Here is a 20,544-nt window from a genome sequence, read left to right as displayed (position 1 = left end):
TCCAGCATACATTTTAACCCAGAACACCACTGAATCTCTTGAGTGAGGGATGACGTTCTGAAACAAGGACTGCACCTACTTTTTAAAAAAAAACAAGCTGAACACCACTCCAATCCTCCATCTCCCAGCTACTGCTCTTCACTAACTCACACTTGCAGACTACCGCGCTACTGTGAAATGTGCAAAACTTAAACCAAGCCCTTCAAGATATACAAAGCAACCTGCCCTCAGAAGGGAAGCAGAGCTAATATACAACACAAAAGGAAAAGGAAACATAAGCGACTTTCTCCTCCAACACTGCAAAAACTTTGGAAGCCACAACTTTAAACAAAGACAGTGTAACAGAATAGGGGGATGTGTATGTACAGTATGTGTATGACTGTAATTCTGTTTTTGTTTTGTTTTTAAGGGAGGGCATTCAATTTCGTTGTACTATTTAAAGTACAATGACAATAAAGTATCTATCTATCAAGCAAAGTATTCAGGTGTGCATGCTTACCCTGTGTTTGGAAACACAGTGGGCAGAAATGAATGGGAGCAATTGGTGGAGCTGGGTAAGGTGGCTCTGCTTACCTGGCTTCTGAACACTGCAGTCGCTCCCAGCAACAGAGGGGAGAGGTGGTGGGCAAGGCCCTCGCAGTGCCCCTCCTCCTATCATTAACTGGCCAAGATACCCAATGCCAAGAGGCCAGGTAAACAGCACAAAAGAACCCATCGGTCTTACTCTAGAACAGCAAACCCCTTGAACTACAGGGCTGCTCTGGACCAAATCATTTGTCTACTTTTGTAGCCTCTCTACAAAACTAGGGAAGGGACAAAGCTATGTGGCACAGCGGCTGCTTTTGCATGCAGAAGGTCCTGGATTCAGCCACAGGAATCTTCCGACAGGGCTGGGAAAAATTCCTCTTCTGAAACCCTGGAGGGCTTCTGCCAGTTAATCCTGAGCTAGATGGGACCGTTGGACTGACTCACAATAAGGCAGCTTCCCATGTTCCTACATAAAGACATTTTGTACCTTTATGTGCATCCTTACAGAGAGGAGAGGAGAGGAAGTGCTACAGTTGTGATGCAAAACAAGGTATGAAAAAGTTGAATAAACGGGAGTGGGGAGGGGTGCGCACCATAGACACTCCTCCCCTGGAAAGGCCAGTCATGCAAGCAAATGTTGTATATGAGCCAGTCCACACTGCACTTGATAGGCTACATTTTGTGAACAATAACAAAATCGCAACTGGTCACTGGGGGTATCTGGTATCGTTTAAGAAGATTATCATATATCATGAACTGCCTCAAGTGAAAGCTTAGACGACTATGAATCAGGAGGAGATGTTCTGGTACGACATGAGAATGTTAAGCAAGATGCCCCTAAATGATATAAAAAAGGCATTGTAGTCTCTGTTACAACGTGGATAAATGACAACCTTCCCCCCAGCCTCATCCAGCCCCTGTTTAAAGGAGTGATGTTCAGAGCATTCAACAGAGCCGAAGTGCTGTGAACTGAAACCAGAATGGGAAATCTCAAACGGATTGTTAGAAGCTAAGTGAGATAAAGCACTGATCCTCAAATATGTAAGGGAGACTCTGTGCTGGAAGACGGAAGATAAAGAAGCTGTCTCCACAAATACTCCACCCTTACTATATGTGTCTGGGCAGATTTATGACAACATTGCTCTTCTCTGGCGCTCTCGCCTTCCTCGTACTCTTGGCAAATCTAAAGAATATGTTTAAACAGCCTCTGTTATCCACTCATATGCTTGAGTCAACTGCAACTGTTTACTCATCAGGAAGACTACATGAAGGATTACTGGTTTTTGGTTTTCTTTTGTTTTTCTGCCTATTAGAGGGATCCTACCAAGAAGACAGGGATGCAGGTGGCGCTGTGGGTTAAACCACAGAGCCTAGGGCTTGCCAATCAGAAGGTCGGTAGTTCGAATCCCCGCAACAGGGTGAGCTCCCGTTGTTCAGTCCCAGCTCCTCCCAACCTAGCAGTTCGAAAGCATGTCAAGTGCAATTAGATAAATAGGTACCGATCCGGCGGGAAGGTAAACGAAGTTTCCATGTGCTGCTCTGGTTCACCAGAAGCGGCTTAGTCATGCTATCTGTGGACAAACACCGGCTCCCTCGGCCTATAGAGCGAGGTGAGCGTCGCAACACCAGAGTCGTCCACGACTGGACCTAATGGTCAGGAGTACCTTTACCAAGAAGATATTTATTTGTTTATACTTAATTATTTTTTAAAATATATGAACAAAAACCACAAAGAAAACACGCCCCCGCAACCCAAAGCAGGCACACCTTAGGAACAAATAAATCCCAAAAGCCGAGGACATACATACAAAAAAGGAAGTAAGTATGACAAAGTTACATTAGCGGATTACATACTATCTTAATATTGTATTGTTTCCTGGATGAAGTGATGGCAAAACTATTCCTGTTAAAGCAAAAAAATCACCATAGGTGGGTAAACACTGATGGCAGTGAAAGGAAATGAAGGAATGTTTAGGAAGCAAACAAAAGAAGACCAAACAGATTCCAAAGTGTCATATTCCTTTTGTCCTAAGGCTACTCTAATTTTTTTTTGGCGGGTGTTAATTTTTTTCAATAAAGTGATTTGCCATACTTTGCAATACCACAGCCCTAAATCTACCCCTACAAAGTATTTCCAAGTGAAATGTTGCATGCACTGAATTCTGCTTCTGCAAATGAGGCTCACATTTGAAACGAAACAAAAAAGATGGCATTATTTTTAGCAGCTATTTGCAAAAAGCTTTTTTGCAAATTAATGGCAAACATGTCCTACTCATACCTATTTCCACATAACGACTTGGCAGATCTCGCATTTCACTGGCATGTCGCTCTTTCACTGAGCATATCTGTAAAATAAGATCATTATGTTAGTTAATTGTGATTAGTTAACTTAGGAAATAGAGTTCATTAATAATAATAATAATAATAATAATAAAATAAATTTAATTTGTATTCTGCCCTCCCCAGCCAAGGCTCAGAGCAGCTAACATCATAAAAACAACACAATATGCATAAAAACAGACATCAATTAATTAAAATACATCTTAAAATTAATTCAGACAATTAATTCAAACTATATATAGGCAAAGCCTCCCAAGAACTTGCAAACGTGATGATTACAAGATAGCATTTTAATAAACAGATCAGGAAAGAGCACAAATAAAGCAAGAAAACATCTCAGGAGAGAACGGAATTCTAGAAAAGTTTGAGCTTCTTCGAACTGCTAACATAGCAGTAATTTTACTGGTGCTTTCGCATATTCCAGATGAGGAGTTACATTAAGCTGTTGTAGCAAATCAAACTTTTAGATCACTCTGATGGCTACAAACCAACTGTTCTCCTTCATCAGATGCATCTGAGAAGATTCTTGTCTAGGAAATCTGATGCCATCAAAAATTTGGCAGCCTTTAAGACACCACAACTCTTTCGTTATCTACAGATTAATTACCCCCCCCAAAAAAACCCACTTTCCATGCTGCTAATTGCACGTTAACATTATGAATAACAAAATGTCAACCCCATTTATATTAATAAACCCTTTACTTTCTTGGAAAATGTCTACTTTTTCAAATGAGTTATGATAAAAACACTTCCAGAACTTTTAAGCTTTATTTTTTTTTTAATGACAAATTGTTGCCCAAATGCCCATGTTAAGTACTTCCTGCCTGGACTAAGCAGAGCGAATGAATTTCACGACTCTCTTTTAACAGCTCTCAGAATGCATCTCTCGAAGACAAAGAAAGGAGGATCAGCCCCCACAGCCTTGCCTTGCCTACTGCACAAGCTCAGAGAAATACGCCTGACCACTGGGCATTTGTCATTATTCCTTCTTATGAAGGTCAGCCCAATGACATTTCTATGGCAGCAGGAGTTCGCCACACAGTAGTCAAATCAAATTCTCTTCTCCCCCACCCCTATCGCCTTCACTTTTCAGAAATAATCCTCTGTTTGTCTGTGATAGCAGCAAGCATTTATTACAAAGACAGGTAATTGTACCTTTACTGAATTTCCCCAGCCAATAATCAGTGTTAAATTATCTTTCCAGCAAAGGCTGCAGGGATACATATCAGGACGGAGGTTTATATCGTCTCGGGGCACATTGGTGATTCTTTGCTTAGCAATCACGTCGAGTATCTTCACGCCCTGCAAGTTTAACACACAGCAAGAGAATTCAGTGTGGCACCACATACACAAACCATGGTCCAGAAATATCAGATTACAGGTTATGCTAAGGTGGCAGCACAGGGCTGCTGGCAGGCGCAGAAAAGGATCCTGGCAATTGTGTACAAAGAGCTAGAGCCAGCTGAAGGAAACTGCCCGTATTGGTCTGTCTCTGCCACAGCAAACTATCATTTTGCTTGAAAGGACATGAATGAGCAAGGCAGGCAGTGACAACTTAAATCTCTGCAGGCACATTGTGCTATCAGGACTTGCCTATGCATAGAAACATCTTTGTCCAAGAGCCAAATGTGCTGTAACACTTCTTTAGTAAATTTAGAGGATTATTTATCCGCGACCCATTCAATTTTTATTTATTTTTACAAATTATGACAAATTAGTTGTTTGCATCTCATGCATGTGCTTGTTGTAGAAGGCAACTTTCCCCTTGACTATCTATGGCTATGCTATGGAAATACAGTGGTACCTCTACTTACGAATGTTTCTACTTACCAATGGAGCTCCGTCCGCCATCTTGGATGCGGTTTAGATAGGATTTTTTCTACTTACGAATTTTTAGATAGGGTTGCTTCGACTTACAAATTTTTTCTCCCAATGCATTCCTATGGGATTCGACTTACATTTTTTTTTCTACTTACGAATGTGCGTTCGGAACGCATTAAATTCGTAAGTAGAGGTACCACTGTACCGTGGTGAAATCTTATTCTGGTTCCTACAACCGTCTCTGCCAGTGGCACCTTCTCCTCAAAATGACACAACTAAAGCCTATATTCTTCAAGGATCTACTGGGTTTAGATGTGAGAGCTGAACACCAGCCTCCCTTGAGACGAACGCAGAATACCACGTCACACAGAACCAACAAGGCCCAACAGATCTATATATTTACGAAATGAAGGAACACTTTAATCTGAAACTGAGCCCATTTACTCAAGAACTGCCTGTGATTTAATAAAATGAATGTGGTTAACAACCAACCTGATTTGTGTATTTGTCTTTTAAATTTCTAGGCTTTTGTGTATTACATTCCAGTCTTGCTTAAAAAAGAAAGAGGTGCTATCTTCCACCTAGGGACAGAATGGGGGGGGGGATATTCGGAAGTGGCACATTTCTTTAAGAAATTTGGGGGAGGGAGTAGTTTTGCAGAAGCAGCTTCTTTCGTTCCTCTCTCTCTCACAGGCCTCTTGGCACTCAGTGAAAGCTAAGGGATACCTACAGGGAAATGGACCCAGCTAAAAAAATTTTTTTATAGAATGCCAGGGACGGAAGAAGTCTAAAAGTGCTAAACTGCTATGAGTACAAATGTGAAGAAAATGCAGTACAGTATAAGGTTACCAGACATCCCCGTTTACAAATCAGTCCCCATACAAAATCCATTGAAGTTGAAAAGTGTCCCTGGATTCATTGAAAAAAAATCTGGTAACCTTAGTATAGTAGTAGCTGTAGTTGTAGGTCTAGCAATCTTTAGGCATACAATCAACATGAGTGAGAAGGACATGTTGGCAGCGCCAGTGACAGGAAGGTATATTCATCTCGGCTTCACCCCAAACCTTCCCATCTCCTCTGGCTCCACCCTCAAATGTTGAGCATTGAGGCAGAAGGTGTTGTTGAGGCAGAAGGGTATTGGAACTTTAGGGGGTTTTGTTGCCGCTGCTGTTGTTGGTATTCAATTTCTGTGTCTTTATTTTTAGGCGTTATAATGATTTGTGTGGAAGTTGTTCCGTTATGGCTGTGTGCTTTTTGATGCGTTGCATTTCTTGTTTATGACTACTTTTGTTAGGTTTGTAGTTGTGGGGAGGATTCCGAGTGTGTTCAGTTGGGCTCCCAAAGAACCCCCTTGTCAAAGGGGGAATGTCATGAGTGGACATGGCGAGGATGGAGATATTGGGAAAGTGGTTGGTGTAAACACCCCTTCTTTGAATGCCTGAACAGGGCTTCAATCAGGGCTCACTCTGCAGTTCTTTGTGATTTAATCTCTTGAATGTCCTCTGTCAATATTATTTACACATGGGTTAAAGATTATGACCAAACCTATTCTTGTGAGCTCGGGTAGATAACGGAGGGCAACAATTTCAAGGTAGCACTTCCCTTGTAACCTTTGTGTTTGCTACATTTTAGGTTGCTATTTTCTGACTCCTGTTTTTGATGTAATTAAACATACGGTTTATCTTAATGCATGAAATGTTAACTTGTGGCCACGTGGGCCTTGGAAAAGAAGTAGGAAGATAAAAGAGACTTTGAAACATTGAACATCGAGAAAATTAAAACATATCAAGGCATCCAGTGCAATGGCAATTTAGAAATTTACCCAGTCACATAATGAAAACAGCTAACTCTGGAATACCTACCATATTATTGGCCCAAGCAATCAGGTTTCCTCTCCATTTAACATTTCTGATATTTCCCTCTCCTTCATGTAAAACTGAAGGTTTCCATCTGTTCATCCATGACTTTTCATATAAAAACAACTAGGAAAAAGAGTCACGAGAATTTACAGCGCTTTTGATAAAAGATAGGTACAAAAGGAATCTTTTTTAAAAAACCTTTGTCATTTTACTCAAGTCGTTCATATGAAATTTAATACAAAATAGACACAGCAAAAAAAAGAAAAGCTTCTAATTTACAACAAAGTTAGCTCCTACTCAAAAATTGGTATGAAGAACAAACAAAACCTTTTCCAGTGTACAGTAAGTGGTAGAATAACAGTTTTAAAAACACAGGCATGCTTCTCATATAATGTGGAGGCCATCTTTAGTGTTTTGTGCAGATGTGCTCCACCCTACCCAATCTTCCTTCACTATGGCTGCAAGAAGATTGGAACCATTCACTTCAATTTCCAAGCAGCTGTGGTTTCCTGTTACAATGAACTAGAAACTGTAGTTAATACAAACCATCCAGGATTATTAACCACGATCTGAAAGTTTGACTTGTTTCAAAAACCAGTGTTAACACTTAGCATTGTTTACCCAGAAACCACAGTTGGTTGAATGGCAGCTTCCAATGACTTCCTTGCAAGCATGAAGGAAAGGGGAAGAGGCACATAATGCTTCAGCCTCGGCCAAATGGTCCGGGATGGATGGCAGTTAGGTCCAGAAGCATAAGGAGGGCCACAGTTTAGCCCCTCCTGACTTACAGGTACATCAGGAGCAGCTTTCTGTTGGGTATCGGCAACCACCTGCAGAAGGCAGTGGGAACTCACCCAAAATCAGGTGTCTCACCTTGCGTGACCAGAAGTACTTTCTGCTGGTCTAAAGCCCCCATTGGAATCAACCCAAAGAGTCCTGGTTATTCTCACCTCTTCACAGAGTAGACAACCAATGCACCCTCTCTCCTCGACACATTATAAGCCTCACGTATAATGCTTGCGTTCCACTACTGATACCTGATTGTGCAGGTTCCCAGCTCACATGGTCTTCTTTCCCCTTCCTTTTTATGGGAGAGAAAAGTGCAAATTGGGCGCCCTAGCAATGGGTTATTCATATCAAGTCCCTGCTTCGTAAAAAAGGCTTTTCTCTACAGCAGCGATTTACAAGCTGTGGAGCACAGATCCTTGGCTGGAGTCTGCCGAGCTTTGAAAGTCATGCTCCTCGTCTAGCGATGCACACTTTATTGTTGCAGACTGGTTGGAAACAGAGGAATGGTGGGAGGAAAGAGCTGGGGAAATCACAAGGGAAGAAGGCTCAGAGCCTAGGCCAGGCATCCCCAAACTGTGGCCCTCCAGATGTTTTGGCCTACAACTCCCATGATCCAGCTAACAGGACCAGTGGTCAGGGATGATGGGAATTGTAGTCCAAAACATCTGGAGGGCCGAAGTTTGGGGATGCCTGGCCTAGGCAGTGGTGGTGGGACAAAGATGAGAAGTCAGAGGGAGAAGACAAAAAAACCTCTTAACAGAGCCTAAAACTACAACAGTCAGCATGTAGAAGTCTGCAACAACAACAACAAAAGGTTAGAAAGGGTCCTCATACTCATAAAGGATGGCGATATCACTGCTCTACAAAAAAAGCCAGACTTCTTTTTTATCCTCAAAACTTAAAAAAGTTGTTGTCAGGCTGCAAGAAAGGAAACAGTAGGGGAAAGCAAGATATAGGTTCCTGGGGTATCTATTACACCTTGTTTGTGTAACCACCTTCCACTGTATGTCAGTCCTTTTTTGGGGGGGGGAAGAGACATAAAGAAATTTTATATAAAACAGCTATTACTCAACTGCTTAAAAGGACTTTTTGGCTGAGATGGATACAGAGTGACTATTATATATACAGCCACAAGATGGTACCAAAGGACAGAGATTTCAGCTGAAGCAGTTCAGAAACAAACGTCAGGATTGGTCACTGCAAATAAAACTGAGGAAACTTGGTGGAAACGGCAACAACCACCTGCCACGGAAAACAGAAGCCTCGCATTCCAAATTACATCACAGTTTTGGAGCGCCAGTAATAAAAACTAGCTGAATCCCATTGACTTCAGCAGAGCTAAATTCACTCCACTGAAACTAACACAGCAATTGTCCGGTGGTGGTGGAGAAATTCTGTGGCAGGTTAACCTCAGCTTCCTAAGCCCTTTGCTTCAGTGAGGGCAGGAGACAACTTTTCCCTACTTTTTTCTGTTGTTGGCAATTATATATTTCACTTTCCCTTCTCATTGCTCTAGGACTAGGGTAGCTAAAGGGTCCTTCTGGGGAGCGATGGCAGAGGAATGAGGGGGGCCAAGGATCCTGTGGATCATTGGCTATCCCGATACAACCCAAAACACACTTTTCCCTGCCTACAGCAAACAACTGGTGGCGTAAACCCATGAAGCTTATCACAGGGACCCATGGGTGGGGAGGAGAGCTCCAGTAGTACAAGCGCTAACCCACCGGCAACCGCCCTCTCTGGACAACACCCCATGATCCCACAACTGGCCTCTGATAATAGGATTTCAGCTTAAATCAATGCATTTGATTAAACAGATCGTGGACTGGATAGGGCAGGGAATTAGGAAACCAGATCATTTATGCACCAGCAGAACTGATGATTTCTTTCGCGTGATGTGCTATTTCCATAGTAGCAGAAGCTAAGGTATAGAGCGTTTCTATTTTTCTTTGTAATATCTCTAATCCTTCTAATGGGGATGTCTAATATCAGTGAATCATAGAATCATAGAGTTGGAAGAGACCACAAGGGCCATCCAGTCCAAGCCCCTGCCAAGCAGGAAACACCATCAAGGCATTCTTGACATATGCCTGTCAAGCCTCTGCTTAAAGACCTCCAAAGAAGGAGACTCCACCACACTCCTTGGTAGCAAATTCCACTGCCGAACAGCTCTTACTGTCAGGAAGTTCTTTCTAATGTTTAGGTGGAATCTTCTTTCTTGTAGTTTGAATCCATTGCTCCGTGTCCGCTTCTCTGGAGCAGCAGAAAACAACCTTTCTCCCTCCTCTTTATGACATCCTTTCATATATTTGAACATGGCTATGATATCACCCCTTAACCTTCTCTTCTCCAGGCTAAACATACCCATGAGTGCATGTGTGTTTAAATATTATCTATAAGCAGCCTTGAACTTGCTTGAGAGTAAGTACTGTGTGTAGTCTTAGGTCAGTCACTGATAATCCATATGCTGAGAAATTATTAATTATCTCTTGTGATTGGGAAGAGCAACCCTAACTGGTTGCAGATTTGCCTGGTCTGAACAAAAGGCAGGTTTTTTGGTTTTGTCTTTTTTGCTGTGCCAGCTACATGTTGGTGCAGCAGAAGGACCCAAAACAGCCCCCCCGCCCATTCCCTTGGAATTCAGCAGATCAGATCCATGGCCAAGCCAGTTCCACCCCCCATGTCCCACTTTGGGACTGCCTACCCCCGGGGGCAGCACTGCCTCCATCAAACTTTCTACAGCTGCATCCGCTAGTGCAGTAGGAAGGAAATAGAATGAAGTCCCCCCCCCCCTTAAAAAGAGGTGTTTATCTCAATATGCTTAAACTTTGTAAGAGAGTCAAGCACTAGTATTATGAAGAATTTATTAGACTTTTCAGATTGATGGCAACACTATGCCCAATTTCAATTTTATTTTAAAATGGAATGGAATAAGCAAAGTGCTCTTTAAGTCAACAACCTACAAAGGCACTTGTAGCAGGCACTATACACTTACACTTTTCACTTCATCTAATGGAGCCTATGAGCAATGTGGAGAAAAAAGTGGGCTTGTTTCGGAGTTTTAGATTCACCTATATTTTGAGTTTTTTTATTTTATATCTTTATGCTGTGAGCTGCCATGAGATAGCTGGATGCAAGTCGGTACCTTACCTTCCAAGTCCCGGACTGCAGAATCCAGGACCGGCAGCCGTGTGACACCGGAAGTTGCGTCAACGTAACTTCCGGTGTCGTTTTGCCCTTCTATGGGCACCAAAAATGGCCGCCGCCGGCTTCGAAAGTCGCTTCTATGCATGTCAGGAAGTGCGTCGATGCAACTTCCGGTGTTGCTCTGCCCATCTATGGGCACCAAAAATGGCCGCCGCCAGCACCGGAAGTCGCGTCTATTCACTTTCGGACATGCGTAGATGCGACTTTTGAAGCCGGCGGCGGCCATTTTTGGTGCCCATAGAAGGGCAAATCAGAAAGGAAAAAAATGGCCGCCGGCAGGAGAAAATAATGGAGAAAAAACGGGAGATGAAGTGATACGGGGGACCACTGGGAAAAGGTAAGTAAAATCGGGGGTTTTCCGGGGAAAACGGGGTACTTGGCAGCTATGGTCGGTACACAAATTTAATAAATATAAATAAATAAATAAATAAATAAATAGGTATATTAATCTTTCCTGGGATATCTGGTCAACTCCCTCATCAAAAATACTTATTTACTTCGGGTAAAATTACTAGAGAACCACAAATTTATTGTGGAATGAACAGAGGATTTTAAAGCATTTTAACTTCTCAATAATTTAAACACATTCTGAGGGGCAGATCTGAAAGTTGCATTTCACTCTTTAAACCATAACATATACAAATTCAAATGCCTTATGAAATTCAAAACAAATTCCAGACATGGACCCAGTTTCAGAATATCAAATGCCCCTGTTTTGCATAACATAATAATGACAAACAACTAAAATAAAATACTAAATGAAAATAGATCCAATGTTTGTACTTGAGTTACTTCAAACTAATTTAAATTCAAAGTTCTGCCAAAGGGGCAAGTAGTCATCCAAAAACACAAATATTAATATTTGTAAAGTTCTGTTTGTTTATACTGTCTTCATTATTAAAGCACAAATGTCAATAGGAATAGTTTTCCTTACTCAGTAGTAGTATTAACAGTCTGATTCTCTACGAAACCAGTGGAAATTAAAAAAACTGACTTGCATTGTAAGAGCTTGTATACAATTTACTTAGACATTTACCGGTATTTTAATTAGGAAATTAGTTTTATCTCGGGGCAGCTGCCATCAGCATGCACATCAGGCAACGATTTAAGAGATTCATAAAACTGAAGGGACCATGGTAAATTCTTTTACCCCTAATGAACTGAAATTAAGCTACCAAATTGAGGTTGGCTGATGGAAACTTAAGAAGAAAAAATGGCAGTAACCTCTTCATTCAGCAACTAACATGGATATATAGCTGTTAAGATACATCATAGGCCCACAGGCTCTTCAACCAACAATGCACTGGCAGGGGAAAGCAGCTTCACAGCAGAATCTGACCCACTTCTATGCCAGAATGTCTGGATCTCAGGTCAACTGGTGACCCTCTAGATCAGGCATCCTCAAACTTCAGATGTTTTGGACTACAATTCCCACCTTCCCTGATCACTGGTCCTGTTAGTTAGGGATCATGGGAGTTGTAGGCCAAAACATCTGGAGGGCCACAGTTTGGGGATGCCTGCTCTAGATGCTGCTCTTAATCAGCCCCAGCTGATTCTGGCAACAGGCCAAGGATTGCCCACCACTGACGCAACACCATCAGTGCATCATGGATACTTGAAGCCTGTGGGCCGCATGCTGTCAATCAAGAATTTCGGGGCAGGAGGGGAGACTCTACAGAGCAACTGGTCACACAGCAACTACTGAAGATGCCAGACGCAGCTCCATGGCGTTCCACAGCTTAAGGGCTGCCACAGATAATGCCTTTTCCCAGGCCACCTTCTCATGCGTCTTACCTTGATGGAAGAAGTAAGAGGACCGCGCCCCCAACCCGCCAATCTTAACACACAATGGGGTTTGTAGGGAAGGAGGTGGTCTTTCAGCTATTAATTCCAGCCTGAGTCATTTAAACACTTTAACACGAGCGCCTTGAATTGGGCCTGGAATTAAACCGGCAGCCAGCGCAGCTGTTCTAAAAGACAGGCTAGGTGAGATCTCAACAGAATGCCAGGCAGTAATCTGGCTGCTGCATTTTGGACCACTTGAAGTTTCTAAGTCATCTTTAAGGGCAGCGCCGCATAGAGCGCACTGCGGTACTTCAGCCTGGAAGCTACCAGAGCATGGAGCACAGCGGTCAAGTTGTTTCCGTCCAAAAGGGGTTATAGCTGGTGAATCAGCTATAGCTGGAAAGAACACTCCTCTCCATGGACGTCACCTGAGCCTCCAATGGCGGCACTGAATCTAGGAGAATCGCCAAACTGCAAACCTGTTCCTTCCAGGGGAGGGCAAGACCATACAGGACAGGCTGTCTCTCCACCTCCTGGACATGAGAACTTGGGACTCTGTCTCTTCCATTTACTGGCCCACTTCCAGTCCATCACCACCTCCAAGCACTGGTCTGACACCTCAACTACCACTCTTGATTCAGATGGAACAGAGAGATAGAGCTGGGTATCACTTCCATTGCACAGCCTTTGGAGAATGCTGAAGACACCTCTCTTTACCCTGGCATTTTGCACCTGAAATGTATATTTTTAGGGGAGGGGGGGCAACCCTTATTTCTGTGGTTGTGAATTATTTTAAATTCTTTTAAACATTTTGTTCTAATTGTTTAAGCCTGAGACCTTGGGGTGAAGGGCGGGTAATTAACAGCAAGAACGAGAAGTAGAAGTTGGTTAATTTATTTAGCTAATCTTCAACTCGCCTACAGTATCGAATTGTCATTACCACTATACCGAGAGCAATTGAAACTCAATGAGAGCTAAGTACAGAGGGAGGAAAAGCTGTTTTCAAGAAAGGGTTGCTTCCCCCTCTTCTTGGCTGGAGAAAGTATTTTAGGGCTTTATTTCCCATAAATCCACATCCCAGCAGTCAGCATTCTCAGTGCTTATATTTCAATAGCAGCTGTTGCAAAATCACTTCCTCGGCAATACGCTTCATTCGCCTATCTGTTTTCTGCTGGTAAATCTCTCTAATGCTTTGTTACAATACAGCTGCACTTAAGCTGCGAGTCCCGTCCGCTGCCGTATGTATAGCAGATCATTACATAGCCAGGATAATGTGAAACAAGTAAATACGGACAGCAGCAGCACAGGCAATGCTATGTTTTATCACCTTTTTCTATCGCTCGCACCGGGAAGTGTGGACACTTTCATTCTACTGTTATCCTTGGAGCATCTTAATTTGGGGCTTCATAAAGCAGGGACCCAGGTGGCGCTGTGGTTAAACCACTGAGCCTAGGGCTTGCTGATCAAGAAGGTCGGCAGTTCGAATCCCTGTGACGGGGTGAGCTCCCGTTGCTCGGTCCCAGCTCCTGCCAACCTAGCAGTTCGAAAGCACGTCAAAATGCAAGTAGATAAATAGGAACCGCTACAGCGGGAAGGTAAACGGCGTTTCCATGTGCTGCTCTGGTTTGCCAGAAGTGGCTTTGTCATGCTGGCCACATGACCCGGAAGCTATACTCCGGCTCCCTCGGCCAATAATGCGAGATGAGCGCGCAACCCCAGAGTCGGTCACGACTGGACCTAATGGTCAGGGGTCCCTTTACCTTTACCTTTTAAAGCAATGGTTTAGCAACAGTGGGCAGGATTAAGTGGAATTCCTAGAAGAGGTTTAGGGGGCCATGGGGGGCATCCATGGGGAGGAGAGGGAGCGAGTTCTGATGCATGAGAGGACTTAGAATCATAAAATCACAGACTTGTAGAGCTGTAGTCCAGCCCCCTGAAATGCATGAATCCAGCCCACAGCCATCCCTAGGTGGGCGCCAACCAGCAACCTTCTGGTTAACAGCCAGATGCACTGACCCATTGTGCCGAAGAGTCTTGCATAGCCTATAGGGATCATGTATCAATTCTGACATCTGTATTGATGCAAACGTACTTTGTATAGCTAAATATTTAACTGAACCCCCAGTATATTTTATCTTATTCTTAGGCTAGTGGCTAATGCAAAGAAAGTTCCTGTCTGTCTGTCTACAGGGAACGCTGGTGTTCCTTAGAAGCCAATTAGATGGATTTTGCAATGAGATAAAACAACACAAGCTTGTCACTATCAGCGCTAATTGTCTCTTAAATTGTGTATAGAAGAAAGTTTTTGCTCCGGAATGAGCTTGAAGACAACAGAGGGCACTAAGTCTAGGATGCTCTCCCCCATCCCCACAATTACTCTGTCATAATCGGGAGGAAGTTTCAGGGGACAGTACCAACGGGGGAAGTATTTCTCACTTCAGGGATGGAAAAAGAGGGGGCAGGTAGGCATGTGGTGTCACCTCTTTTATTAACGCTTCCTCACTAAGAAAACGCTCTTCCCCTTAGATCTACTTGCTGCTTAGTCCAAGAATGACCACGGCAAGGCAGAGCTTGCAAAGCAAATTTCAGTTACACTCAGAGAAACCTGGACAGCTGAACACGAGCATTATGTTTAGGATCAGGCTGACAGTCTCTTTTGTACAGAGCAGCAGTGAATCAGAGTACGGGTGGTGTTTCGATCTAATGGAGCTTGTCAAACAATTAACACTAGTGCTAATTACATGTAATCCCTGTCTCCAGAGGGCTTAGAGGAATCCTTCAGTCATCTAAATTAGAAGTTCAATTTTGGAAACAACATCAATGGGATGAAATTTAAATTGATCGTTTTCTTCTCTTCGAACTAAAATGAGCAGAATTGTTACATTTTAGAAAACGCTTTAAAAGCCCAGTTCATTCCAAGGTGGCAAATGACAGCATTCAAACTATCAAATCCCTATTAAATAAACTGATCACGAGCATCTTTTTTTGGGAGAACGGAGAGACAAGCCAGGAGGCTGCGCTTAAGCACAGCTCCCTGTTATAGCTGAATCGGGAAATTATAGTTAATGGTTCCCAAGCAAGCCAGGATGGAAAGCCATAGTTTAAGCTGGCTTCCAGATCCTGCCTCGCTTGGAAGTCATTAAGCATCGTTTTCCAGTTCAAATGCAATGGGAAGCTATGGTTAATTGAGGACTCCCGCCCCCCCCTCCAGCCTTCCCTGACCTATCACATGATTCTCTTCTTGCAAAAATGTTAGGAGCCTGCTTGGAGAGACAGATGTGCTATTGGGTGGCGGGATCCAGTTCTCAATGGCTATTATCCCACCCACAATACTTCATATATTTCAGAGCTCCTGGCAAGTAAAGATGCTCTGGTCTCTGGTTCAAATTATAAGACAGAGGTACCAAGAGGGAGGGAGCAACTGAGGGATAAGAAGAAGCAGGGCGTATGGAAGGAGGAGATACCAGTTTCCTGTTCAGCCATAGCTGCCAAGTCTCCCATTTTCCCCGGGAAAACCCCTTTTATCTTACCTTTTCCCGGTGGTCCCCCGTATCACCTTGTCTCCCGTTTTTCTCCATTATTTTCTCCTGCCGGCGGCCATTTTTTTTCTTTTCGATTTGCCCTTCTATGGGCACCAAAAATGGCCGCCGCCAGCTTCAAAAGTCGCTTGTACGCATGTCCGGAAGTGCATAGATGTGACTTCCGGTGTTGGCGGCGGCCATTTTGGTGCCCATAGATGGGCGAAGCGACACCGGAAGTTGCGTTGGCACACTTCCTGACATGCGTACAAGCGACTTTTGAAGCCGGCGGCGGCCATTTTGGGTGCCCATAGAAAGGCAAAGCAACACCGGAAGTTACATTGACGCAACTTTCGGTGTAAAATGGCTGCCGGTCCCAGATTCTGCAGTCCGGAACTTGGAAGGTAAGTGTTCAGCTTTGGTACCACTTGCTAGGTTCAGTTTTTATATTGGTGGGGGCAACAAGGGTTTTTTGCACCACTGGCTTTTCTGTTGTAAATACACATGGATAGTGAGTCATGTAAACATTCTAATGGTCACCCATTTTAGACAGCAATTTCAAGCTAGAAGCTACTGAGGCAATAAAGGCGTACAACGGTTTAAGGCAAATCGACCAATACCTGGACAGAGATTGCCTTGGTATTTACTCTTACTTCACTTAAATGGGACCTCTCAGTATTTACTGACTGACATTTTACAGCTTACAAAGCAATCTGCCTTTCTTGTCTGGTACTCTTCATCTCGCAACGCAACGCCAAACAGCTGACTACCCTGTTTCTAAAAATGGACTGTGCTGCAAACAGCATCCTGACAATTTAATAATTTGTCAGAGTGATCCAACCAGTTATTATGAAGCACATATTGTGGAGTTCAGAGGTAAAGGTCACCTACTTACTCACAAAGCAAAGATAAACCGGATTTGCTGGCACTAAAAATCAGGGCAATTAAAAATAAAATAAATCCAAGACAGATTTTACAGCAAACATACAAATTCTATCATTACACTTGAAATAACAGCAGCTGAATTTTCAGACTATTTTTGTCTTGACCCAGCTTACTTGCTACCCAAGATTTCTACTTCTTTTGGCCAAAGAGGCAGATAAATATAGATTAAAAGTGCAGGAATTTCAGCCACTGTGGAGGAGTCTATCTATCTGGATGAGTTGGATCAGAAAGAACTTTAGCTCTTTCCCGCCCCTTTATAAATTCTAATATTTAGTCAGAAAATGCCAACGACCACCACACGCTGGCAATTACTTATTTCAGAGTCCCAAGATCAGCGGCAAATACATGTTCTTCAAAAACAAAGATTCCAAAGCCAGTGAAGGGATGAAAGACATCAACTCCAATTAACCACAGAACACCTCTCCAATTAATGTATTATCTTCGGCATTATAATTAACAGGGGCAATGAGTAGTATATTAATTGAAAATTGACAATGAAAAGTCATCAACAAAATTTCATTTTCCTAGCAACAACCTATAGATGCATCATCTTCATTAATCATTTTCTTCTGTCAAGTTTTACCAATATTTTTTATGACACCATATTCGGGTTTAACCCATAAGTTTAAACTATTTAGAAGTATGGGTAGTGTTCAACAGTTTATCTGGAAAGTTATATATCTTTTCATTTTCTTTTGGAATTTTTAAACCTCTAGGCAATATTGGTGCGTTTGTACTCTCTAAGTTCCGGATTCATTTAAGCTGGCAGGTTGGAAAATGTGGCAGCTCTTTAAGGGTTAACCAAAGAACACCTTTATTTCAGCTTTCCCACCTCCATTTAGCAAGCTTTCACCCTGTTATTTTTTAAGATTAGACCCTCTTTTAAAGGCAGAAGGTTACGGCCTACAATAGCACTATTTGTCTTTCCTTCTTGCCTCAAAGCTCCACCGCCCTCCTGGACTGGGGATGCCCTGTTATTTACAATGTATTATTATTGCAGGGTTGTCATCATCTGCCAAGTGTTCCATTCAAAACTTGCTGAACTTAATTGCAGTGTGAAATGGGCAAGAAGGGCTCTGTTAGTTAGTAACATACCCATCGGTCAAAGAAGATCACTGTTTCTGCTAAAACCTTTCAAGAGCCTTTCAAGAGCTCATGTTGTTCGGTGCCACAAAAGCAACCAATATCAGGAAACAGTCGCTTTGGTCAAAGAGCAAGCGTTGAGTTCAACATCTGATGGTTAACAATATTCCTGTTTCAGCTGAATACTGTAACACAGAGCTTTCCAAACTTTTCACGTTGGTGACACACTTTTTAGACGTGCAACATTTCGCGACACAGTAATTCAGTTTCACTAGCAAACCGGAGGTTTCCAGCCCCAGGAGGAGTGTGGGGAACATTCGCGAGACACACCTGCACACTGCAGCCGACACACTAACATGCCGCGACACACAGTTTGGAAAGCTCTGCTGTGTCACATCTTAATAACCAAACTAATAATTTGACTGGCACTTTCGAGTGCTCAAAAGTGCTTTGCATACAGTGTGACAGAGTACAGTGGTACCTCTACTTACGAATAACTCTACTTACAAATGTTTCTACTTACGAACGGAGCTCCGTCCGCCATCTTGGATGCGGTTTAGATAGGATTTTTTCTACTTGCGAATTTTTAGATAGGGTTGCTTCTACTTACGAATATTTTCTCCCAATGCATTCCTATGGGATTCGACTTACAAATTTTTCCGACTTACAAATGTGTGTTCGGAACGCATTAAATTCGTAAGTAGGGGTACCACTGTATGACTGAAACATCACAGCGAGCTCTAACCAGACACTGAAAGCAGAGTCAACTGCTCTCCATACTAGCTTGGAGCAAAACTGTAGAATGTTAAAGCCATACAGTGCAAGGGTGAGAATTATTTGTCATTCTTTTTGGTCCCACCCTTCTTTCCATGAAGCTCAGGTTAGCACAGGTAGGATTATCTCATTTCATCATCGAAACAACCCTATTGGTCTGAGAGTCAAAGGCTAAGAGCTAAAGGCTGCTTGGTTCCAAGTCCGAGCCCTCTCGATCACATCAGCAACACTCAAAACACGTTCACCATGCTTTCACAAGGCACACTCTTGTACTTTATTTAGTGTAACATCCCTGTAATAAGTGAACTACCGGTAATCATTATTTCTGAAACCCAGAAATAATGCACCGCGTAATTACAGGCAAACTGTATAAATTGGATTCTTGTTACTGATTAGACTTTTCTAAAATCTTTTTTTTTTTTTTACGTTAAATCTCACCCACCACATTCAATAAACTCTGAACACATTATGCCATTTATACATTTAAAAGGTCAAGGGCCAGTAAAAAGTAATCATAGTCACAATTTCCTGCAACCCAAAGCTCAATACATTTGCACTCACAGTGTTATAGCACAAATAAAAGTTTTAAGTTCAGTTTATTTTTAATAAATCATGGGTTTGCCATCCTAAGCAACCCAACCTCCGGAAAACAACAAGCCTCAGTCAGTTCTGGGGGACTTCATTCTGAGAAAATAGATCACAGCCCTATTATCGCCTTAAATATTTAGGGCTATGCTTCCTTAATTCAGAGGAATTTTTAAATTTTGGGAACTTTTGATGGGAAAATGACACCAGCTTTTGGAAAACTAAAAAAGCCTGCATTCCTTAATGTGAATTCTGTAAAAAAAATCAATTCAAATAACAAATTTCCAAAAGTACACACTATTCTCAGGTTTTGGAAAAGATTTGTCCAGATTCCTGTTCACTGAGACTGAAATCTCAACCCAGGTAAACAACACATAACACTAATCCAAACCATGACTTAGAGTAAATACACAAATGAGTGGGCTCACAGCCACTGAACTCCTCCCATTCTGGCTGCCGCTATGCTATCAGAACTAAGCCATCCTATGGCTCTGTCCAGCCCCATGCTCATGGCTTGTTTCCCCCCAGAGAAGCTGTAGCGTGTAAACCAGGCACCCCCAAACTGCAGCCCTCCAGATGTTTTGGCCTACAACTCCCATGATTCCTAGCTAACAGGACCAGTGGTCAGGGAAGATGGGAATTGTAGTCCAAAACATCTGGAGGGCCAAAGTTTGGGGATGCCTGGTGTAAACTAAGAACAAATTCTGCAGTTCGTGGTTTGTCTGGAGCAAAACAAACTATGAGCTTAGGTCAAATACTTCAGAAATCGGCAGAGCAGGGCGGACACCCTTCCATGCCACCTCTCCCAGATTGCGGTGCTCTGAGGCAGATCCCGTTCCCTTTCTTAGAGCAAGGCAGAGAGATGGGGGAGCAGCATGAGGAACAGCCAAACAGTAAAAGTAAGAAAAGGATAGATCAGAGAAGGGTACAGGGCCACCTCTTGTGTTGACTCTGGTTCGGACTCCTCCGTGTTCGGCAATTAGGCATAGTTGTTTTGCCAACTGAGCCTAGGGCTTGCCGATCAGAAGGTCAGTGGTTCGAACCCCTGTGACGGGGTGAGCTCCCATTGCTCGGTCCCAGCTCCTGCCAACCTAGCAGTTCGAAAGCACGTCAAAGTGCGAGTAGATAAATAGGGACCACTCCGGCGGGAAGCTAAACAGCGTTTCCGTGTGCTGCTCTGGTTCGCCAGAAGCGGCTTTGTCATGCTGGCCACATGACCCGGAAGCTGTCTGTGGACAAACGCCGGCTCCCTTGGCCTATAGAGCGAGGTGAGCATTGCAACCCAGAGTCATCCGCGACTGGACCTAATG

At 43.0% G+C, this 20,544-nt stretch overlaps 1 protein-coding gene across 2 annotated transcripts in view; it reads right to left on the bottom strand.

Annotated features, from left to right (window-relative positions):
• The window catches only part of VPS41 (VPS41 subunit of HOPS complex), a 118,859-nt gene that overhangs the window by 44,264 nt on the left and 54,051 nt on the right, over positions 1 to 20,544 (bottom strand). For both annotated transcript variants that reach the window (XM_060280561.1, XM_060280562.1), the window contains 3 exons: positions 6,552 to 6,671; positions 4,024 to 4,170; positions 2,807 to 2,873 (listed from right to left, as the gene is read on the bottom strand). In XM_060280561.1, the coding sequence (XP_060136544.1) occupies positions 2,807 to 2,873; positions 4,024 to 4,170; positions 6,552 to 6,671 (334 nt within the window). The remainder of the gene's footprint in view (positions 1 to 2,806; positions 2,874 to 4,023; positions 4,171 to 6,551; positions 6,672 to 20,544) is intronic.

Source organism: Zootoca vivipara, chromosome 12 (assembly GCF_963506605.1).
Source record: "Zootoca vivipara chromosome 12, rZooViv1.1, whole genome shotgun sequence".
Classification (NCBI taxonomy): Eukaryota; Metazoa; Chordata; class Lepidosauria; order Squamata; family Lacertidae; genus Zootoca; species Zootoca vivipara.
Note: the sequence above shows the minus strand (reverse complement) of the source record. Positions and strands in the feature narration are given on the sequence as shown.